The sequence below is a fragment of the Mytilus californianus genome, unplaced genomic scaffold (assembly GCF_021869535.1).
Source record: "Mytilus californianus isolate M0D057914Y unplaced genomic scaffold, xbMytCali1.0.p SCAF_7, whole genome shotgun sequence".
In the NCBI taxonomy this organism is placed as follows: domain Eukaryota; kingdom Metazoa; phylum Mollusca; class Bivalvia; order Mytilida; family Mytilidae; genus Mytilus; species Mytilus californianus.
This window is the reverse complement of record NW_026262723.1, coordinates 12,689,579-12,711,197: the sequence shown is the minus strand read 5'-3', so window position 1 is coordinate 12,711,197 and position 21,619 is coordinate 12,689,579. Positions and strand designations below refer to the sequence as shown.

The window sequence follows — 21,619 nt, the reverse complement described above, 5'->3', positions numbered from 1 at the left end:
TTCTGTAATATCAATTAATGTGTAAGGTACAAAACTTCATAAGGTTAGCAGCAGAGGTAGAGCCAGACATGTAGTTTGGACAAAATAAATAGCACAGACAAGTATGTAAGTATGACCTTCAAGACTACATATCAAACTCTTGCTAACTTCCAAATTCGTAACTAACCACATTAATTCATAAATGTCAAGCATACCAGGCATAAATAGTATATTTAGCTATGAACTTTTCAAGCCCTGGAAGAACCAATTGAGAAAACTATTTTTACACTCTTTTAGGAAAATCTTGACAAAACAAAATAACATTATATCAAATTTAAAGCATTGTTATCAGTAAACTCAAGCAAGATAAGTTTTATTGGAAAACCTTGGCATTTAAACAAATTTGACAAAAGTAGATAAAAAACGTGCAGGCATTTATAAAAATAACAGCTTGTTTACCATACAATATTAAACAAATGAACACATTTAATTGTTAAATATCTCCATAAATATTGAACTTATTATGTAATTAACACATCATAATTCGTCAATTATCTCTATGAATATTGTACTTATTTTGCGCTCACATATAAATATAAATGACATTTCTATATTCAGCACAACACATTTAGATCAAACTCGTTTCAACAAGTACTACACTGACTATGTTGGCTTTGGTACTCTTTAACGTCGGCTTTGCCTTGGGTAAGTTTAATCTTTTATTTTAAGTACTTGTCTAATATTTAGCACGGTGAGATCTCATTTCTCCAACATTTGATGGGCGTATGACATTTGCGCCGATTTAAAAAAAAATTGATCTTCGTGCATATGTACAACTAGCTAACGGAAGAGGTTTGTAATGATAAATTAACAATAACATTCACCTGCACAATCGGCGCATACGAAAGACAAAATCGGCGCAAGTGAAAGACAAAATCGGCGCAAGTGAAATGCAGATCGGCGCAAATGCAAAACGCCGCATTTGATAGTTAGACTAAAACAACATTATATATAGGGATTAGGGGGTCCTCTTAAGGACTGGCATCTTGATATTTACCTTTAATTCACCTGTTCTTTACTAAAATATTGTAAAAAAAGGGTTGTTTTTTTTTAAAGATATACATTAAAAAACATTAACAAAATTATTTTTTTTTACAATAATTGGTTACTCATATATTATTTTTTTCAAAGTCGATATAATCTAGCACAGTCATGTTAATTATTATTTTACTTTGTTTTCATATTTTTCTCCTCTGTTTTCCATAATAATGTATTATTGATAACAATGTTGCGATCTTGAATAAAAATAAACATTTTATATTCTGAGAACTATTAACAGTTTATAATAGCTTGAGTCATTAAGCTTATATAAAAGAACCAAAGCTTCATGTTATTTTCAATAAAAAATCATTTAAAAAAAAATCATTTTGAGATTATTTCTTGATCATGTTGATCACTTTTATGAAATTTTCAGATTGATTTGATTTGAATTTCGTTTTTTATTCATGGATTTTTTTGTTGAATAACTTTTTTATTTTGTAATTCAATTATTGTAAAAATAACGTGTGTGTAAGTTTAATATATATCTTTAAACAATATGGCCTTTTTAAATATTTTAGAGCTGATATAGGTGAATAACGGGTATATATCAAGATGCCAGTCCTAGTGAGGACCCCTTATCCTTAATGTTTTGTTTTTTTTGTCTAATTATCAAATGTTGAAGAAACGTGACTAAACTTTAATCACAAACAATATTGCATATTCCGCATCGATAAAGAATAGTTTCTATGGCAACAATAAACATCTAGTCATATCACCACGTATTTTTGTTAGTTTTTACTAAATATATATACATGTATGATAAAGATAATACTTAACTCAAGTTATGTACCTTTCATCACTCAAGGCTTGTATTATAATTAAAATGACTGGAACACAGGTCGCGTAGAACGCTCGACTAAACGGAGTAAATTAATTGGCAAATAACAACCGGAATTTCATGAAAAATAACGGTGGTAACAAGCTTAATTTGAGTCATCTTCAAATAAATTATGATTTTTTTTCTAGCACACCAATTGCGGATTGTAATTTCGTATTTAAGATGCGTTATATTCAAAATATGATGAATGAAGACGAGTTTCCAACTTCAGAACAAAATTTAAATAAAGACGTAACAAAATCAGCCAAGTAGTCCGCATTTTTCTGCTGACATAAAATATCATTTATATGCTCTTTTTCTCTAAATTTACTGTTTATAAAATGTTCAATTTCTCGTAATACAAGGGTTTTCTACCACAAGTTATAGGTCATATTTGGCACAACTTTTGTATTTTTGAGGTTGTAATGCCCTTCAACATCGTTTTTGATAAGGCTTTACAACTATTTTGATTCGAGATTTACTGATGAGTCTGCTGTTGATTATACGAGTCTCGTGTAACAAATTATAAGCCTGGTATTCTTGATGAGTTTTTACATTGTAGGCATTTCAGATAATTTATAAACATCGTCATTAAAATCCTACATTAACAAGTTAGAGTTTACCATCATGATTGATTGGTGTTTAACGCCACTTTCAGCACTATATTGTGCTATTTCGTGGCAGTCAGTTTATATTGGGAGGAAGCCGGAGTGCCCTGAGAGAACCACGGACCTTCTGTAGGAAAACTGACAATCGTAGTCAATTAAGATAGGAGACGAGCACGAGCGCACCTACCACGTGCGGAATTCGACCTCATAACCTCAGTGTTGAAAGGCTAGTGAATTTTCTAACAACACATTGTTATAGTTGCAGGTACCTTAAGGGTTGTTCCGGAAGAATGCTATCCAGTGTTTAGTTGTTCTCGCAGATTTCTAGATGTTGGAAGCTTCTTTTATGATGGCGATACTTTAAAAGATGTCAGCGAAGAAACAGTTGACAAGCTATGTCAGTATGTGAATGTTTCTGTAATTAAATAGTATAAATACATATATATATATACCTAGGTCTTGTCACAAATTGTAAACCATCGGTATATAACGAAACTAATGAAACTTTGGTAAAATAGACTAAAATGTTAATCTGCGTATTTAAACTTAAAATAATGTTTTACAAGCATTCAATTGAATGTTAAAAAGAACAATTAAAACATGTTTTGTGTCAATACTAGATCTTTTTTCTGTGAATTAGATTTAGGAGAATGTTGAAATAATTGTAAATCTTACCTTAACACCGGATGAAAAAGTTAATAAATTAAAGGATATGTGCGGTATACGTAAATGAGTAAGCGCCCAAACAACAATAAAAAATTGACCTCTAGGTTTACATAGTATTACAGTTTTCAACCACAGACAGATATGGAAGTAGAAGATTACAACTACTGTGAAACAACTAATTTTCGAGAGCGATTTTTGTTCGTTACATTCGTGAGTAGGACAATAAAGCGAATGTTTAAAACTTGGATCTTCAATGGAATAAGAAAATCGCGAAAAATAAATATCCGTGAAGTCGGATATAAAGGGCTAAACCCGAAATGAAGTATCCGCAAAAAAAAAAATGATTTACAGAATCATTGCGCTCTCATATTCTATAGATTTATACGTTAATATTGTATATTGCATTGCAGACATTTGAAGACAAAAACCATTTGTAAGGAGGCGGATAAGTGTAAAGATATGCATTTTGTTATTGACATGATGGCTGAAATAGAAACAGCTGTTTGTGTTCAGTATAAAAGATGTAAGTATATCATTTGCATTAGATAATCGTATAAAATTGAAATAGTCTATGTTACAGTTAAAATTTTACGATTATAAAAATTAGGTGGCGAAATGGGGAAAAAGAATCCTGACTGCTTTAGCCGTGTATAATCATATGACATTGAAATGTGAAGGTCATGAAACTTATATTTTCTACCAAATATTATAAAGCATCTAGCAATGAGTTTATTCTATACAAACAATGATTTGAACATTTCAGACATTCAAGTTTTAACACCATGCTACAATGACCCAGAGTTCAGAACAAAATTCGTGAAATGTGTCCAAGGTTCTTTTACAGGCTATAGTCCAAATACGTGTGGGTAAGTTTTACTAGTGTATTCTATCAACGATTTACGATAAAATTTGTATTTCAACAATTCCTTTCATAGAAATGTTTGCCATTTGTTGTCAATCTTTTTTTTAAATATTTGTAAATTAATGACATATTTTGTGGTAGATAATTTTTCTTCAGTTTTTAAAAACGCTTTAGGATCCGTAATTGTATTTTCCAATTTTCATAATAGCACTATTCTATTTTTGTTATAATGTTAGTTTGTTTAAGATTAACGTCCGCTACCGTGGATGTCCATGTGGAGTTTACCAATGATTAGTATGGTCATATGTCTAAACCAAAGAGAAATTCCTCATAATCTGAAACAGTACGATATTCTTTTGGGAGCTCGTGTCTCTTCTACTGAGATTTAATTTAATTCTAACCCATACGAAAATCAAGCGAAACAAAAATCAATAGTAGTCTGCAAATTTGATATTAAAAATTTTCTTTCATCATTGATGGCTGCATGACAAACCGATAAAACCTAAACAGAGACATATATTATATGATCTGATTAAATGTACTGGAAATTCTTCATTTTGAATTACAGGTTTGTGGACAGCCTAAAAAACTGTGCTTCCATGTTCCAGCAGTGTAAAGACGCACAATATGCATTTGCTGTTCAAAATATGCTCGACAAATATGGTACAACACTATGCAATCTTCACAAATTCAATATTGGAGCAATTTAATTTCAGCTCAATCTTATATGAATTTTGATCTACCATGAATAAAAATATCTTGTAACACCGAGAATCTTTTGTGTTCAAAGAATTAATTACTGTAAATTCGGAAATTATTGCGAAAAATGCGACAGGGTTGTAATCGCAACAATCGTACATACCAGTGCTTACTGCCTTAGTGTTAAGTTTTCACACGTCGTTTTGAATGAATAAAATTTTTACAGTAAAATATTACCCTAGAAAGAAAAAGGGCTGAGATAAATAATATAAATGGGGCTATATTTCAGAACTGGGATATTGAGGACACGCACGTGGGTCTCAATCTTGATTTGGGGTTCTATATATATGATAAAAGGAAGGTATACACAGACAAGCCGCTGGAATGGGTCTCCTTTTTATAATTAAATTATATTAATGCCATACACTGAATTTCACTGAGGTCAAATATCAATGGGTCAGTAATTTTTATCCTCTGAATTATAATAGATGTTTGTTTAAATGCTGTTTTATCGTTTTTTATTCAAATTAAGATATCAGATCTTGTACTTGGATGGAGAGTTGTCTCATTGGCACTCATACCACATCTTCTTATTTTTATTGTATAATATGTTTTTACTGAGAAAACTATTAATGGGTCATGATTTTGCCATCGGAAACATATTAAGTGTCGTGATTTTTTCTCAAGGTTTTAATTTATAAAATTTGGGTGTTTTCCCAGCTGCACTACAATACTCAAAATCCCATGTATAGATCGACCCCCAGTCCCCGTGATTGAGAAATAACCTTCATTAAATGAGAGTAGCTTGAAAGATTTGAAGCAAACTATTTCAATCCTAATATTATTGAAAATTTATAGTTTTGGGCTAAACGTTGGGGAAGTTTTTTTTATCATTTGCGGATTTACCTGGGATATAAATAGATATGATCGTGCCACTTATAATCCCCCTTCTCTTTGCCCTTCCACCCAAGAATTTACCTTCACGTACTGTTGCACCCAAATTAAACACAGAATGAAAATAAATAATTGAATTTGACCTTATAAAAAAATCTACGGTTTCACCCCCAAAATATTGAGAATTAAAGTATAGGACATGCATATTAAATTGCTCATTGCTAGAAAACAATGAAATATCCGTACCAATATTAAAGTCGTAATACAAAAAGACAGGAAATACCTTAAGAATTCTCATAAAACTTATCTGGTGCATCTATCTCCGTTACAAAGTTATATTCGTATTTAGCAGTCTGAGCCAAAAACAAAAGAACAACCACTTATACAGTTACTATCTTACTGAACTCCGAGGTTGTATCAACTATGGAATATGTATAGATGACCTGCACGTTATTGCCTTATTAAGTTGAAAAATATCACTGAAAAGTATGTAAGTGTGGTCGACACGTTGCTAAATGGTGTATATTATATACATCACAGAAATGCAACATAAAATTTCATTAAAATGTAACCATTCTTTTAAGAGCAAAGAAAAGTATGCAGTTAAATGGTTACAAAATGTTGATTATGGCTACTCACATGTTCCTAAACCGCATTTTTTCACCAACTGACTATACAATAGCTATATTCAGTAAGAATTCTAAGTGTACGCACACTCGGAGGAGGAAAGGAGATTTAAACCCAAGATAAATTCCCTTTCAATGGGCTTTATTTTTCTGAGTTTTAGCAATTTCTGCTTATTTTCGCGTGCATAGCGGAGAAGTTGATCTCACTAAGGATAGCATCCATGGCGTACAGTCAAATCCTTAATTGATTGAAATTGTAAAACCCGACCCGAAATACTCCGATTGAGTTCACTAAAAAGATCAGAAATTATCCAGCATTTGCATATTCAAGAGACCCTTAAGTATCAAGAAAATAAACAGATCATACCCTAAATTATCCAAATTTAACTTGACATAAATCCAATACAATTTTACTTAGACAAAAATGTGACAAAAAGGAATTTGCATAGAATTACAAAACACGTACCCGAAACCTGACATTCTGACAAAAAGGCTACCCGAAATCTGCTTTCAAGACCATTGCAGATCAAAAAGACCAATGCAAACCCGAAATTTCTTGAAACTCACAAAAATGCCTAGAATTTTCCTCACATGAACAAACTTATCCCCCAACCCTCCCAATTCACCTGAGAAGACAGCCATCACTCGTAACCAACCTAGCTTTACACATCCATACCTAGACCTGACAGCGAAATAAAGTGTAAACAATGATCTGTTATTAATGCTTTCGTTCGATATGGGTGACTCGCGGTTTAACATCAGCCAGAGAGCCAATATTTCATGTTCACGACAACAAAAAAACCAGTATTACGATGTGTAAATAAATGTTCTTTACATGTAAATATAAGCCGAGTGTAAACCTGCTCACACAAAAACAGTCCAAAGAAAAACATTCAAACCACTCAATCATATCCCGATAATCCCACTTTTCGGACCCATATATATCAATTCACACTGTCTTTCTATATAAATTGGTACATATAACGACATATTGGTACATATAAAGACATATTGGTACATATAAAGACATATGGCTACATATAAAGACATATTGGTACATATAAAGACGTATTGGTACATATAAAGACATATTGGTACATATAAAGACATATTGGTACATATAAAGACATATTGGTACATATAAAGACATATTGGTACATATAAAGACATATTGGTACATATAAAGACATAGTGGTACATATAATGACATATTGGTACATATAAAGACATATTGGTACATATAAAGACATAGTGGTTCATATAAAGACATATTGGTACATATAAAGACATAGTGGTACGTATAACGACATATTGGTACATATAAAGACATATTGGTACATATAACGACATATTGGTACATATAAAGATTTATTGGTACATATAAAGACATATTGGTACATATAAAGACATATTGGTACATATAACGACATATTGGTACATATAAAGACATATTGGTACATATAAAGACATAGTGGTACATATAAAGACATATTGAAACATATAAAGACATATTGGTACATATAAAGACATATTGGTACATATAAAGACATATTGGTACATATAAAGACATATTGGTACATATAAAGATTTATTGGTACATATAAAGACATAGTGGTACATATAAAGACATATTGGTACATATAAAGACATAGTGGTACATATAAAGACATAGTGGTACATATAAAGACATATTGGTACATATAAAGATTTATTGGTACATATAAAGACATAGTGGTACATATAAAGACATATTGGTACATATAAAGACATAGTGGTACATATAAAGACATAGTGGTACATATAAAGACATATTGGTACATATAACGACAAATTGGTACATATAAAGACATAGTGGTACATATAAAGACATATTGGTACATATAAAGACATATTGGTACATATAAAGACATAGTGGTACATATAAAGATTTATTGGTACATATAAAGACATAGTGGTGCATATAAAGACATATTGGTACACATAAAGACATATTGGTACATATAAAGACATATTGGTACATATAAAGACATATTGGTACATATAAAGATTTATTGGTACATATAAAGACATATTGGTACATATAAAGACATATTGGTACATATAAAGACATATTGGTACATATAAAGACATATTGGTACATATAAAGATTTATTGGTACATATAAAGACATATTGGTACATATAAAGACATATTGGTATATATACAGACATATTGGTATATATACAGACATATTGGTACATATACAGACATATAAAGACGTATTGGTACATATAAAGACATATTGGTACATATAACGACATATTGGTACATATAAAGACATAGTGGTACATATAAAGACATATTGGTACATATAAAGACATATTGGTACATATAAAGACATATTGGTACATATAAAGACGTATTGGTACATATAAAGACATATTGGTACATTATAACGACATATGGTACATATAAAGACGTATTGGTACATATAAAGACATAGTGGTACATATAAAGACGTATTGGTACATATAAAGACATATTGGTACATATAAAGACATAGTGGTACATATAAAGACGTATTGGTACATATAAAGACATATTGGTACATATAAAGATTTATTGGTACATATAAAGACATATTGGTACATATAAAGACATATTGGTACATATAAAGACATATTGGTACACATAAAGACATAGTGGTACATATAAAGACATAGTGGTACATATAAAGACATATTGGTACATATACAGACATAGTGGTACATATAAAGACATAGTGGTACATATAAAGACATATTGGTACATATAAAGACATATTGGTACATATAAAGACATATTGGTACATATAACGACATATTGGTACATATAAAGACATATTGGTACATATAAAGATTTATTGGTACATATAAAGACATATTGGTACATATAAAGACATATTGGTACATATAAAGACATATTGGTACATATAAAGATTTATTGGTACATATAAAGACATAGTGGTACATATAAAGACATATTGGTACATATAAAGACATATTGGTACATATAAAGACATATTGCTACATATAAAGACATATTGGTACATATAAAGACATATTGGTACATATAACGACATATTGGTACATATAAAGACATATTGGTACATATAAAGACATAGTGGTACATATAAAGACATATTGGTACATATAAAGACATATTGGTACATATAAAGACATTGAGCGGGGACATTTAAGTTGAAATTGTAAAAAAAAATATTTATTTCGTTTCGTTTTGTTTTGTTCCGTTTCTATTTCGTTTCGCACTTTATGGGTACCCAAATAATAATCGCATTTTGGTCTAAATTGACAAAATCGCTATAATAAATGCACGCAATAATATCTAAATTTACAGTAGTCAACTGTTCTAGAAGATTTATCTTGGTTGGTTATGTTGACTCCTTTCTCATAATCGATCATAATCACTGTTGACAAGCGGATGATGGTAACTGAACATCCCAATATGGCGAAGGGGAATCCCCGTAAGATCTTTCCCTCTTAATTTCTGTTTTTAAATAAATGTGGCTAACATTACTCAGCCGTCGATTGGTTATTAACATTTTCAATGAGTCTGTAAAATATTAACCTTTAACAGTTGTCCATTACTTAGAAAATTGAGATTGAAATAAGTACGTTGATGATGGTAACTGTTCATGTTATTTTTGAAAGATCGTGGTAACTGATTTCTGGGATGGTGGTAACTTGCCAAAAGGTTGTATAAAACGACAAACTAAGTACAATTTTAGCCGTGATATATGGATATATAAAGTATTATTACCTGCATTTACCTGAGTTTACTTGTCAAATAAATGCGCGCAAAAGTAATGATTTTTTGCGCGCAAATGTAATGGTAATGCGCGCAAACGTAATGCCTTAAATTAATTTACGTTACGTATTACGTCCTATATAATGACCAATAGTTGAGTACTACGTATCGGTATCAGGGGCGGATCCGGACACTGTGAAAAAAGGAGGGGTGACTGCATGTGCTGGCCAGGGTTTCTCAGAAAAAAAGGGGGGTGCTAGTACTGTATTTACTTAACATTTTTTGTCAATTTGTCCCATGAAAAAGACAAATTTTCCAATAAAAATGGAGAGTGTTAATCCCCGGCACCCCCTTTTTGGATCCGCCACTGAGTATTGGTCTGGATCTTTATATATAACCAATTTCACAATATATATTCACCATTGAATTGTTTGTATATTATCGAAAAGACAATACTATAGAAGTCCCCAACGAAAGTTACAGAAGCTTGATTGTGGTAAAAAAAAATTATATTGTACACTGGTCTACACTCATTTTAAAATTATTTATTTGCACCATTAAAGTCCTTAGACATCTAGAATTTCTGTAAAACATAAAATGTGAAAACGATTCCTTCTATTCACTATACTGATGATGCTTTGATTAATGAGGATGTGTGGGGATATGTTTTTGAGATATCAATAGAGAAAAAAAATACATTTCCGGCAATGATTTTAGAAAATGAAAAATATGAAATGATTGGGGGCTAACATTTTGTTTCAGGAATTTGCGAATTTAACTGACATATATGCCTAATAGTTGTAATTAATATGATGTCGATTTAAAAGATATGTGTCTGACAAGTTTGAATGGTATGAAATGCTTTCCAGAGATTCCTCTCTGGTTTCACTTTAATAAAGCCGAACACAATTATATGTTTATTTCCTGTTTCTGTTTCCCAAACCTACTATATTGAGGAGGGGAGGATGGGGTCTGATCCCGATATCCCGGGCTTAAAAGCTTAAAATTCAGAGGCCTCGAATTTAAAGAAATATCAATTCCGACATCCTGAAATTTGAAATACGAATTCCCGTATCCCAAAAGGATCAATCCCGAAATTCTGAGCTTAAAACCGCCTAATCTCGGAGTCCCAAAAACAGTCCCCACCCCATATTGTGATGCCCTAAGAAGCCATACTCTTATGCCTAGCATTTCTTGAAATATGTTTAACTTTTGATTTATCCTTCATAACCTCAAATTAAAACTTTTTTTTTTTATAAAACTCTTATATCTATTTATTTTTGACAAGAAACAGGAATTGCATATAAATCTATTTAAGGCTTAGTCTTTTGAATTTCATTTGTTTAATTATTTGACTCTTTGTTGAAACATATATATATATAGTTTTTTAGTTTGTATTAAAACTGTTTGTGAAATTGTTGCATTAAAGAATGTTTCATTTTACAAAACATTTTAATTTGTTTCCCCGACACATTTTTACCTCTTGCGCCAGTATTGGTCTATACTCCAATATAGTGGTTTCAGTTAAGATTTGTTATTGTGTTTCATTTCATGTATAGTGATGTTAAACACTGTATGATCGAAAAGAAACCTCGAGTAATATAAAAATTACCATCATCTCCTAACTATTTTGATCGACAGTTACCATCATCCCATCTTGGAGTTACCATCATCATTTTTATTGTGTTCAATTTTTTCAGTAACGGACAGCTGTTTAAGGTTAATATTTTACAGACTCATTGCAAATGTTAATAACCAAACGACGGCTGAGTAATGTTAGCCACATTTATGTAAAACCGAAGAAATTAAGAGGGAAAGATCTTACGGGGATTCCCCCACGCCATATTGGGATCGTGGTAACTTCAGTTACCATCATCCGCTTGTCAACAGTGATAATCAAGTCTTAACACATTTCACCTGCTTGTGCTACCGTTAGACACTTTGAAATACATTTTCTTTTTTTTATGGGCAACGTCTCATGGCTGGATTCATATGATTGAATTTATGTTGAAAGTTTGTAATATGAAGGTTATACTACAGGTATCACATATACTTAACAAGATCAAGGTTGTATGAAAATGATGAACCATGCCAGACAGACATATACACCTTACAATCATTCAATACACCAAATATAGTGGTCCTTTCAATTATAGTACCTGAGAAACAGATCAAACTACAAAATCTTAACATTGACCAATGAACAATGAAAATTAGGTCATGGTCATATGAAACCTGCCAGACATGTACACCTTACAATCATTCCATATACCAAATATAGTTGACCTATTGCTTATAATATCTGACAAACTGCTGAAACTTATCATTGATCAATGAACCATGAAAATAAGGTCAAAGTCATATGAAACCTGCCAGACAGACATGTACACCTTACAATCACTCCATACATCAAGGTAATTTACCTACTGTTTATAGTATCCGAGAAATAGTCTAAACCACAAAAACTAAACATTTGTCCAATGAACCATGAAAATTAGGGTATAGTAAGATGAAACCTGCTAGTTGGACATGTACACCTTACAATCATTCCATACACCAAAAATCTGAAATACGGACTTGACCACGCAACTTTAACCTTGATCACTGATCCATGAAATGAGGGCGGGGGAGGTGAACCCTCCTTAACGGACATGTGGACGTTGCAATATTAAAGTGAGTTTTTCACTAGAAAATTTTTGTTTATTTCAAGCAGTCACTTAACCATGAAACTTCGTATTTGTTTTGGCCTTCCAATTGATGTGATTGATAGCCACTGATGAGTCTGATGTAGATGAATCACGTGTCTGGCAACTTCCAACTGTGGCTCTGGTGTTACAAATTATAAGCCTGGTATCTTTTGTAAATATAGTAAAATTCATGTTTTGCTATAGGGAATGCATCAAATTATCTGAAAACAAAAATTCCAGGAGCATCATTGATTTATATCCCTAGTTCCAATGTGAAGGAATTTGAAGTAGAAGAAACAGTATTTTGTGATGTGCAATACTTTTTGTTTTCAGGGTTTTTTTTGGTGTTTTTTTTTTTCTTCTTGGTGGTTTAAAATCGTATGTCAATTTATGTCAAATGGAGCTAACAAATTCAGTCTATCAATTGCTGCTGTCCCTTTGACCTTTGACCAAGTGACCAAAAGAAGTGTTCTGTTTGAACCATAAGCACATGATTTATGGTTTTTACCAAGACTTGGTGAAGTTTGACATGTGGAAAACAAACATTTGACTAAATTTCAGTATATTTTTTTTAATCAATTGCTATTGTGACCCTGACTTTTGACCTCAAAATCGATAGGGGTCTTTTTCAACCATAGGCATATTAACTAATAAAGTTTGGTAAAAGTCTGATTGACGGCTCATAAAATATATTCTGGCAACAAAACCTTTCCCAAAATGTAAGTCTTAAACCTAGTTACCAAAAAATCAACAGCATTTTTTTCCATGCTTTACTTTCAAGCTATGTTTTGTGGAGATTGGACATATTGTTCGAAGATATCTTCCTGAAACCTTTACATGGGACATAATCAAACATAGTCTGATATAAGTTGAACCAATGGTTCAAAATATTACACTTGGAAAATATTTAGCACAAATGTCAGTCTGTCAACTGATTCAGACTGATTATATGAACTTGACCTTTCACCTAGAGTCCTAACAATCAAATACAGATCTGCCACACCCCATGTGGCATTACAAAAACCAAGTTTGGTAAATATATTGTTATAGCTCAAAAGATTTTGTGCACAAACTGAAATGTTTATGCCTGGAGACCAAAATGTATCATGCTATAAGCTGAGCTGTGACAAAGTGAATTGGAGGTGCACAATTTAAAGTTTGTTGAGATTCTGTTTAAGTTGAAATTCAGCTCCTGACTTTGGAGGTGTTGCAGATTACAAAATGCAAACGAAGAAAATTCACTATGATCACTATATATATTGCTACTTGTAAAAAAAATGCCATTTTTGCTTATTTGAGATCTTAGTTAAATTTTTGTAAGTCTTGTATTGGTGATCTTTTTTAACAGTTTATAGTGTATACCCATAAATTAAAGTTTTTGATGTAAAAAAACAAAAACAAAAATGGCAGTATATCCTATAACTAGTGTGACAATTGAGACACTAACGTGAGATTTTTTAGAATCATCATTCTGGGGAAATAATTTCTACAAGGAGTTGGTCGAAAATTTAGGCCATGATGGCGTTTTATTTTAGGATGATCGTATTTTCCTGAAAACTTTTGAGTTTTAAAATTTCTCTCTGTTATAGTTGCTGCAAAAACGCAAAAATGATTAAAATTAGTTCTTCAAGGGCAATAACTGCTACAAGGGGTCAATTGACCATTCATTAATGTTGACTGTCTTGTAGATCATATTTTGTTAAGAATTTTTACTATCAAAAGATTCTTTGGGCAATAACTCCAAAATGGGTTGTCCCGATTTTTCTAAAAATTCTGCAGTTAGAGCATGACCTGCTGATCATTTTTACCATAGTAAGATTTGCTCTATCTGCTTTGGTTTTTGAGATATAAGCCAAACACTGCATTTTACCTGCAGGTTCTATTTTTAGCAACAGCAGACATGTTTGTTAATGAATCAAATTCTGGGATATTAATTTTAAAGACGATACCATAAGAAACATTCAGGTAAAGTTTGATTTCATTTGGCCTAGAAGTTTCAGAGAAGAAGATTTTAAAAAAGTTTATGACAAGGGACGATGGACGATAACGACAGATGCCAAGTGATAGCAAAAGCTCACATGGTTTTTTAGGCCATGTGAGCTAAAAATATACCAGAGGCGGATTTAGGGGAGGGGGGCAGGGGGCCCGGCCCCCCCTTTTATGGGAAAAATTTGGTTGATTATATAGGGAATCACTGAAGCATGACTTGAGCAGGCCCCCTCTTAGGCAGTCAGTGGGCCCCCACTTATGAAAATTTCTGGATCCGCCACTGTATACATTCTTTTCAAACAACAAAAACACCAGAACTGGTGTCAAGTGTACTTACACAAATATATACAGGAGACACAAAATTAAATTAAAAATCACCCACTGGGCATTTAACACATGATTCTTAAGATCTGCATAAAAAGAAATTTCTTAAGTATTTTATAAATCAACAGTTTATTAATGACACCAAACCTTGACAGGAGTTTTCTCATTTTCTTGCAACCTGTCAGTTCAATTATATTTTCAAACCGTTACCAGATATTAAAATCAAAACTGCTTTAGTGAAGCTGCAAACTTCAAGTGTCATACCACCAATTCAACCAAATCAGCATTTATCATTACATTTATGTAAAGTATTAATTAAACCTGATAAATTTTTGTTGGGACACTTCAATGGCTATTCTTTTTTTTTTAATAAAATGTTTTTGTTTAAACTTACATAATTTTAAAACAACAATACTAAGTAGGATGCAAGGTATAGTGTTTAATGGTCAACTAATGTTAGCTTAAGGATGTTAGCTCCTCTGTTTCAAAATAATATCAATTGAAAATTTGGCAGGAAATGATTCTCTCTAGATTTTTCATACATTTAACATTGGCACCTTTTTTCTTTCAAAAACAATGAAAAAATAACAAGGATTTCATAAGATTTTAAATCAAAATGCTGGATAGCACCTGTGGAAAGTTTGCAACCGTAGATGTGTAATATTTCAAATAGGTTGTAAATGTGTAGATTGGGTGTTTAACTTTTTTTCCGACTTTCCAAAAAAATTACTTAATAAAAGAAATAATTGTAACATGATGCTCTTACAAAGTCTCCCAAACAAAGCTCCCATAATAAGTCATTCCCAGGAAGGGGGTGGGAGTGACCCCAGGGGATTCGCCTTTAATTCATTTGATTTGTTTTATTGTCCCATACAAGAAAATATATGGTTTCAGGGTGGGGATCTTGACCGTTTAAAAGTTCTCAAAACAAGATGGGGTGGGGGTGACACCCAGGGACTCCCCCTATATTTCATTTGATTTGTTTTATTGTCCCATACAAGAATATATATGGTTTAGGGGTGGGGGTGACACCCAGGGACTCCCCCTATATTTCATTTGATTTGTTTTATTGTCCCATGCAAGAATATATATGGTTTAGGGGTGGGGATCTTGACCGTTTACAAGTTTTCAAAAAGAAGGGGGTGGGGTGACCCCTGTGGACTTCCTCTATATTTCATTAGATTTGTTTTATTGTTCCATACAAGAATATATATGGTTTATGGGTGGTGATCTCGACCATTTACAAGTTCTTAAACAGGAAGGGGTAGGAGTGACCCTAGGGGACTCACCTTTTATTTCATTTGATTTGTTTTATTGTCCTGTACAAGAATATATATGGTTTCTGGGTGGGGATCTTGACCGTTTACAAGTTCTCAAAACAGAATGGGGTTGGGGTGATACCCAGGGACTCCCCCTATATTTCATTTGACTTGTTTTATTGTCCCATACAAGAATATATATGGTTTAGGGGTGGGGATCTCTACCTTTTACAAGTTCTTTAACAGGAAGGGGTGGGAGTGACCCCAGGGGACTCGCCTTTTATTTCATTTGATTTGTTTTATTGTCCCGTATAAGAATATATATGGTTTCTGGGTGGGGATCTTGACCGTTTACAAGTTCTCAAAACAGGATGGGTTGGGGGTGACACCTAGAGACTCCCCCTATATTTCATTTGACTGGTTTTATTGTCCCATACAAGAATATATATGGTTTAGGGGTGGGGATCTCAACCGTTTACAAGTTCTCAAACAGGAGGGGGTGGTGCTGATCCAGAGGGACTCCTGCTATATTTCATTTGATTTGTTTTATGATCCTGTGACCATTACTGAAAACCGTGTGTGTCTATCACTTACTGTTTTCAAGTTATAGTCATTTGAAAATTAAAAAAAAATAAATCCCATAGGTTCTATAGTAAATCCCTTCCTTCTGTTGGCCCCTCAAAATACCCCTAAATAGACCTCAAGAAGAAAAATAACAAGAACTGAGCAAAAAAAATAGTCTCCAAACTATGTTTGGGAGACTTAATATCAAGTAGTATAATTACGAATTTTGTTATAGTCCGAATTTCTGATGCTGTTTATGTAATAGGCCGATTTTAATATAGTCCGAGTTTTTTGTGGGCTGAGATGAGAAACCGGGATACTTCCGATACACTCGGGCTTTTACGTTGAATTATTTGAATTATCGATGAACATTCAGTACATTTTAATTCAAGCTGTAAGCTAATCAAAATAGAAGAAACTTTCAAAAGCATCTTCCTAGAATTAGTTGTCAAACACCAGTACTACATTATCTAGGAGTAGAACACACATCCTAAAGTAAGATAGTCTGTCACTTCTGGTTTGAGGCTGATGCCTTAGGAAAGTTTTTGCTATAGCAAGCTATAGCAAACTTTCCAAAAATGGAGTTTTAAACTATTTATTATAAAATTATGAAAAGAAAAGTAGGGGTTAGCGGACAAAATTTTTATTGGCACTACATGGATATAACTAGAGAATCCTGAACATCTGACAAAACGTCAAAAACAAGAGTAGTGAACATCCTTAATTTGTATTCTTTTTGGACAAATTTACAAAGGTTGGGATATAATTGATATAGTTAAAAGTTAGATTGTAGGTCAATATCAGTTGACATTTAAAAAAAAATTACAGCATAAACAACAGACTGATGTAAGATCAATTGATTAAGAACAGTTAATACTTATATCAGTGACTAATATAAGTGATAAATTTTATAGATTTTGATTGAATGTTTAATCTTTCCCTTCAAAAATAGATAACATTATTGACATTTTGATGATTTTGTTGTTTTTTTTCTGATTACTTAAACTTACATAAATGTCTCCTTAATTTAAAAAAATAAACTGCTAACATTCAGATATATGTTTCCTGTATGACCTTATTACAAATTTAATATTTGTTGATGCTTTCCATGTCATAAACAGCACTAAGACTTCCTCAACTTTCATCATAGATGAGACAAAAACACATTTTGGACACTTTAAAAAATTAAAAATCTTTCACACTAATTCTCATAATAGCATGATCATTTAAACAATGAATGCATTTTCCTATTGAATAGACTTTAAAAAAAAAAAAAAAAAAAAATAGTCATCATTAATTTTGTTTTTGTACATTTAATGTACTTTATCAATTCTGAAGCTTTAAATCTAATCAATGATGTGCGAAATTGAATCTTGTAACGATTAAAAATAATAGAAAAAAAAATATTGAAATTGACTCTTGAAACGGTTTTTAATTATAAAAATCTACTATAATGATTCTGAACATTTTCAAATATTATTAATATTGATAAAAATTGTAATGCACTATGCTTTAATGTTCAAACATTCTTATGTTTTTTTAAGTTAGAAAGATTTTCATAATTTGTAAAATCATGATTTAAACATAAAATGTAATGACAATGTTACAACTAGAATAAAACAAATTGCTTTTGTATTTTTTAAGAAAAACACAATAAAATAAAATAATAAAACCTAAAAGCTCTTGACAAACAAACTAGTAATATTTAAAGCATGTGATATCAATGGTAGCAAATAAAGAGAACAAATGCTGATTTCTTCCTCAATAAGAAAGAAAAGTTCTACTAAGAAAGTCATAAACTTCTTCCATATTTCTTCACTGACACAAGGATTTGTGTAATCCCTTACCAGATCTTCTAGTCCAATTAGAAGTGTCTGGATACAAAGTCTCTCACCCTTTTCTTTGCAAACATCTTTCTAAAATGTAAAAAAAAGGGAAAATGTGGTAGGATGTTTACATAAATACTATAAATGGAAAAGTGTTTAATGTAATTTGTGTTTAACTAGAGATCTGTACATACCACTGAGGTATAATTGTCTACTTTGTGTTTAACTAGCGATCTGTACATATCACTGAGGTATAAGTGTCTACTTTGTGTTTAACTAGAGATCTGTACATATCACTGAGGTATGAGTGTCTACTTTGTGTTTAACTAGAGATCTGTACATATCACTGAGGTATACATGTTGACTTTGTGTTTAACTAGAGATCTGTACATATCACTGAGGTATAAGTGTCTACTTTGTGTTTAACTAGAGATCTGTACATATCACTGAGGTATACATGTTGACTTTGTGTTTAACTAGAGATATGTACATATCACTGAGGAATTAGTGTCTACTTTGTGTTTAACTAGAGATCTATACATATCACTGAAGTATAAGTGTTTACTTTGTGCTTAACTAGAGATCTGTACATATCATTGATGTATAAGTGTCTACTTTGAGATCAACTAGAGATCTGTACATATCACTGGGTAATAAGTGTTTACTTTGTGTTTAACTAGAGATCTGTACATATCACTGAGGTTTAAGTGTCTACTTTGTGTTTAACTAGAGATCTGTACATATCACTGAGGTATGAGTGTCTACTTTGTGTTTAACTAGAGATCTGTACATATCACTGAGGTATAAGTGTCTACTTTGTGTTTAACTACAGATCTGTATATATCACTGAGGTATGAGTGTTTACTTTATGTTTAACTAGAGATCTGTACATGTATATCACTGAGGTATTAGTGTTTACTTTGTGTTTAACTAGAGTTCTGTACATATCACTGAGGTATGAGTGTCTACTTTGTGTTTAACTAGAGATCTGTACATATCACTGAGGTATAAGTGTTTACTTTGTGTTTAACTAGATATCTGTACATATCACTGATGTATAAGTGTCTACTTTGTGTTTAACTAGAGAACTGTTCATATCACTGAGGTATGAGTGTCTACTTTGTGTTTAACTAGAAATCTGTAGATGTATAAGTGTTTACTTTGTGTTTAACTAGAGATCTGTACATATCACTGATGTATAAGTGTCTACTTTGTGTTTAATTAGAGATCTGTACATATCACTGAGGTATTAGTGTCTACTTTGTGTTTAACTAGAAATCTGTACATATCATTGAGGTATGAGTGTTTACTTTGTGTTTAACTAGAGATCTGTACATATCACTGAGGTATAAGTGTTTACTTTGTGTTTAACTAGAGATCTGTACATATCACTGAGGTATACGTGTCTACTTCGTGTTTAATTAGAGATCTGTACATATCACTGAGGTATTAGTGTCTACTTTGTGTTTAACTAGAAATCTGTACATATCATTGAGGTATGAGTGTCTACTTTGTGTTTAAGTAAAGATCTGTACATATGACTGAGGTATGAGTGTCTACTTTGTGTTTAACTAGAGATCTGTACATATCACTAATGTATAAGTGACTACTTTGTGTTTAACTAGAGATCTGTACATATCACTGAGGTATGAGTGTCTACTTTGTGTCTAACTAAAGATCTGCACATATCACTGAGGTAGTCTACTTTGTGTTTAACTAGAAATCTGTAGAGGTATGAGTGTCTACTTTGTGTTTAACTAGAAATCTGTACATATCACTAAGGTTTGAATGTCTACTTTGTGTTTAACTAGAGATATGTACATATCACTGATGTATGAGTGTCTACTTTGTGTTTAACTAGAAATATGTAGAGGTATGAGTGTCTACTTTGTGTTTAACTAGAAATCTGTGCATATCACTGAGGTATGAGTGTCTACTTTGTGTTTAACTAGAGATCTGTACATATCACTGAGGTATGAGTGTCTACTTTGTGTTTAACTAGAAATCTGTACATATCACTGAGGTATAAGTGTATATTTTGTGTTTAACTAGAGATCTGTACATAACACTGAGGTATAAGTGTCTACTTTGAGTTTAACTTGAGATCTGTACATATCACTGAGGTATAAGTGTCTAAATTGTGTTTAACTAGAGATCTGTTCATATCACTGAGGTATGAGTGTCTACTTTGTTGCCTTGATGATCACATTTAAAACTAGTTTATTTTCAATATGCTGAGTTGTTTCAAAAACAATTTTAAATGTATTTTTTAAATGATTACAAATTTCTTTAAATTTTTCTAATTTCAGCCTGTGTCATATAGAAAATTGACCCCAGGGTAATTTTTCCAAAGTGGGAAATCGAACCCCCCATGGAAAATTAACCCCCCCCCCCTCTGTATGGAAAATTGAACCCTCTTGTTTATTCAATCAAAAAACTAATTAGAACATAACATAATGGTATAAGTTGTTTTAAAATGCTGCTATAACTTGATATTCTGATATCTGATGGGGGGTTCAATTTTCCATGGCTAAGTAAAAATGTTTCTACATCATTCCTAATATGTTTATTCATACCAAGTATTTATTAATGCATTATTATTATGTAACATAGCTTGAACAGCTATGACAATTTGAAAATATGAGGTCTATTAGGGGGGGGGGGGGGGCAGTTTTCCATGGTAGGGGTAAAAAATTTTAAAAATATTCTTTTAAGATGTTTTATTCCAACCAAATACTTATTAATGCATTATAACTATATAACATAGCTGGAATAAATATAAATTTGAAAATCTGAAAGGGGGTTCAATTTTCCATGGCTGAGTACAAATGTTTAAAAATATTTTCTAAAATTAATAAGTACTTGGTAGGAATAAAACATGTTAGAAAATATTTTTAAACATTTTTACTCAGCCATGGAAAATTGAACCTCT

The 21,619-nt window shown here is 31.9% G+C and overlaps 2 protein-coding genes across 2 annotated transcripts in view; one reads left to right on the top strand and one right to left on the bottom strand.

The window, feature by feature from the left end:
* Nucleotides 1–21,619, bottom strand: part of LOC127708229 (uncharacterized) — an 85,425-nt gene that overhangs the window by 50,759 nt on the left and 13,047 nt on the right. The gene's annotated exons all lie outside the window — the stretch shown is intronic.
* Nucleotides 585–4,807, top strand: LOC127709092 (uncharacterized). The gene is made up of 5 exons (XM_052214445.1): nt 585–684; nt 2,765–2,906; nt 3,582–3,694; nt 3,935–4,037; nt 4,602–4,807. Exons 1-5 carry the CDS (start codon nt 645–647, stop codon nt 4,741–4,743), a joined length of 540 nt encoding a protein of 179 aa, XP_052070405.1. The 5' UTR covers nt 585–644; the 3' UTR covers nt 4,744–4,807.

Bases quoted from the DNA above. Each gene is read 5' to 3' on its own strand.
- LOC127709092 (XM_052214445.1), top strand. From the start codon at position 645: ATGTTGGCTTTGGTACTCTTTAACGTCGGCTTTGCCTTGG. The intron at 3,695-3,934 runs GTAAGTATATCA...TGAACATTTCAG, and splicing joins TTGTGTTCAGTATAAAAGAT to ACATTCAAGTTTTAACACCA. The intron at 4,038-4,601 runs GTAAGTTTTACT...TTTGAATTACAG, and splicing joins TATAGTCCAAATACGTGTGG to GTTTGTGGACAGCCTAAAAA.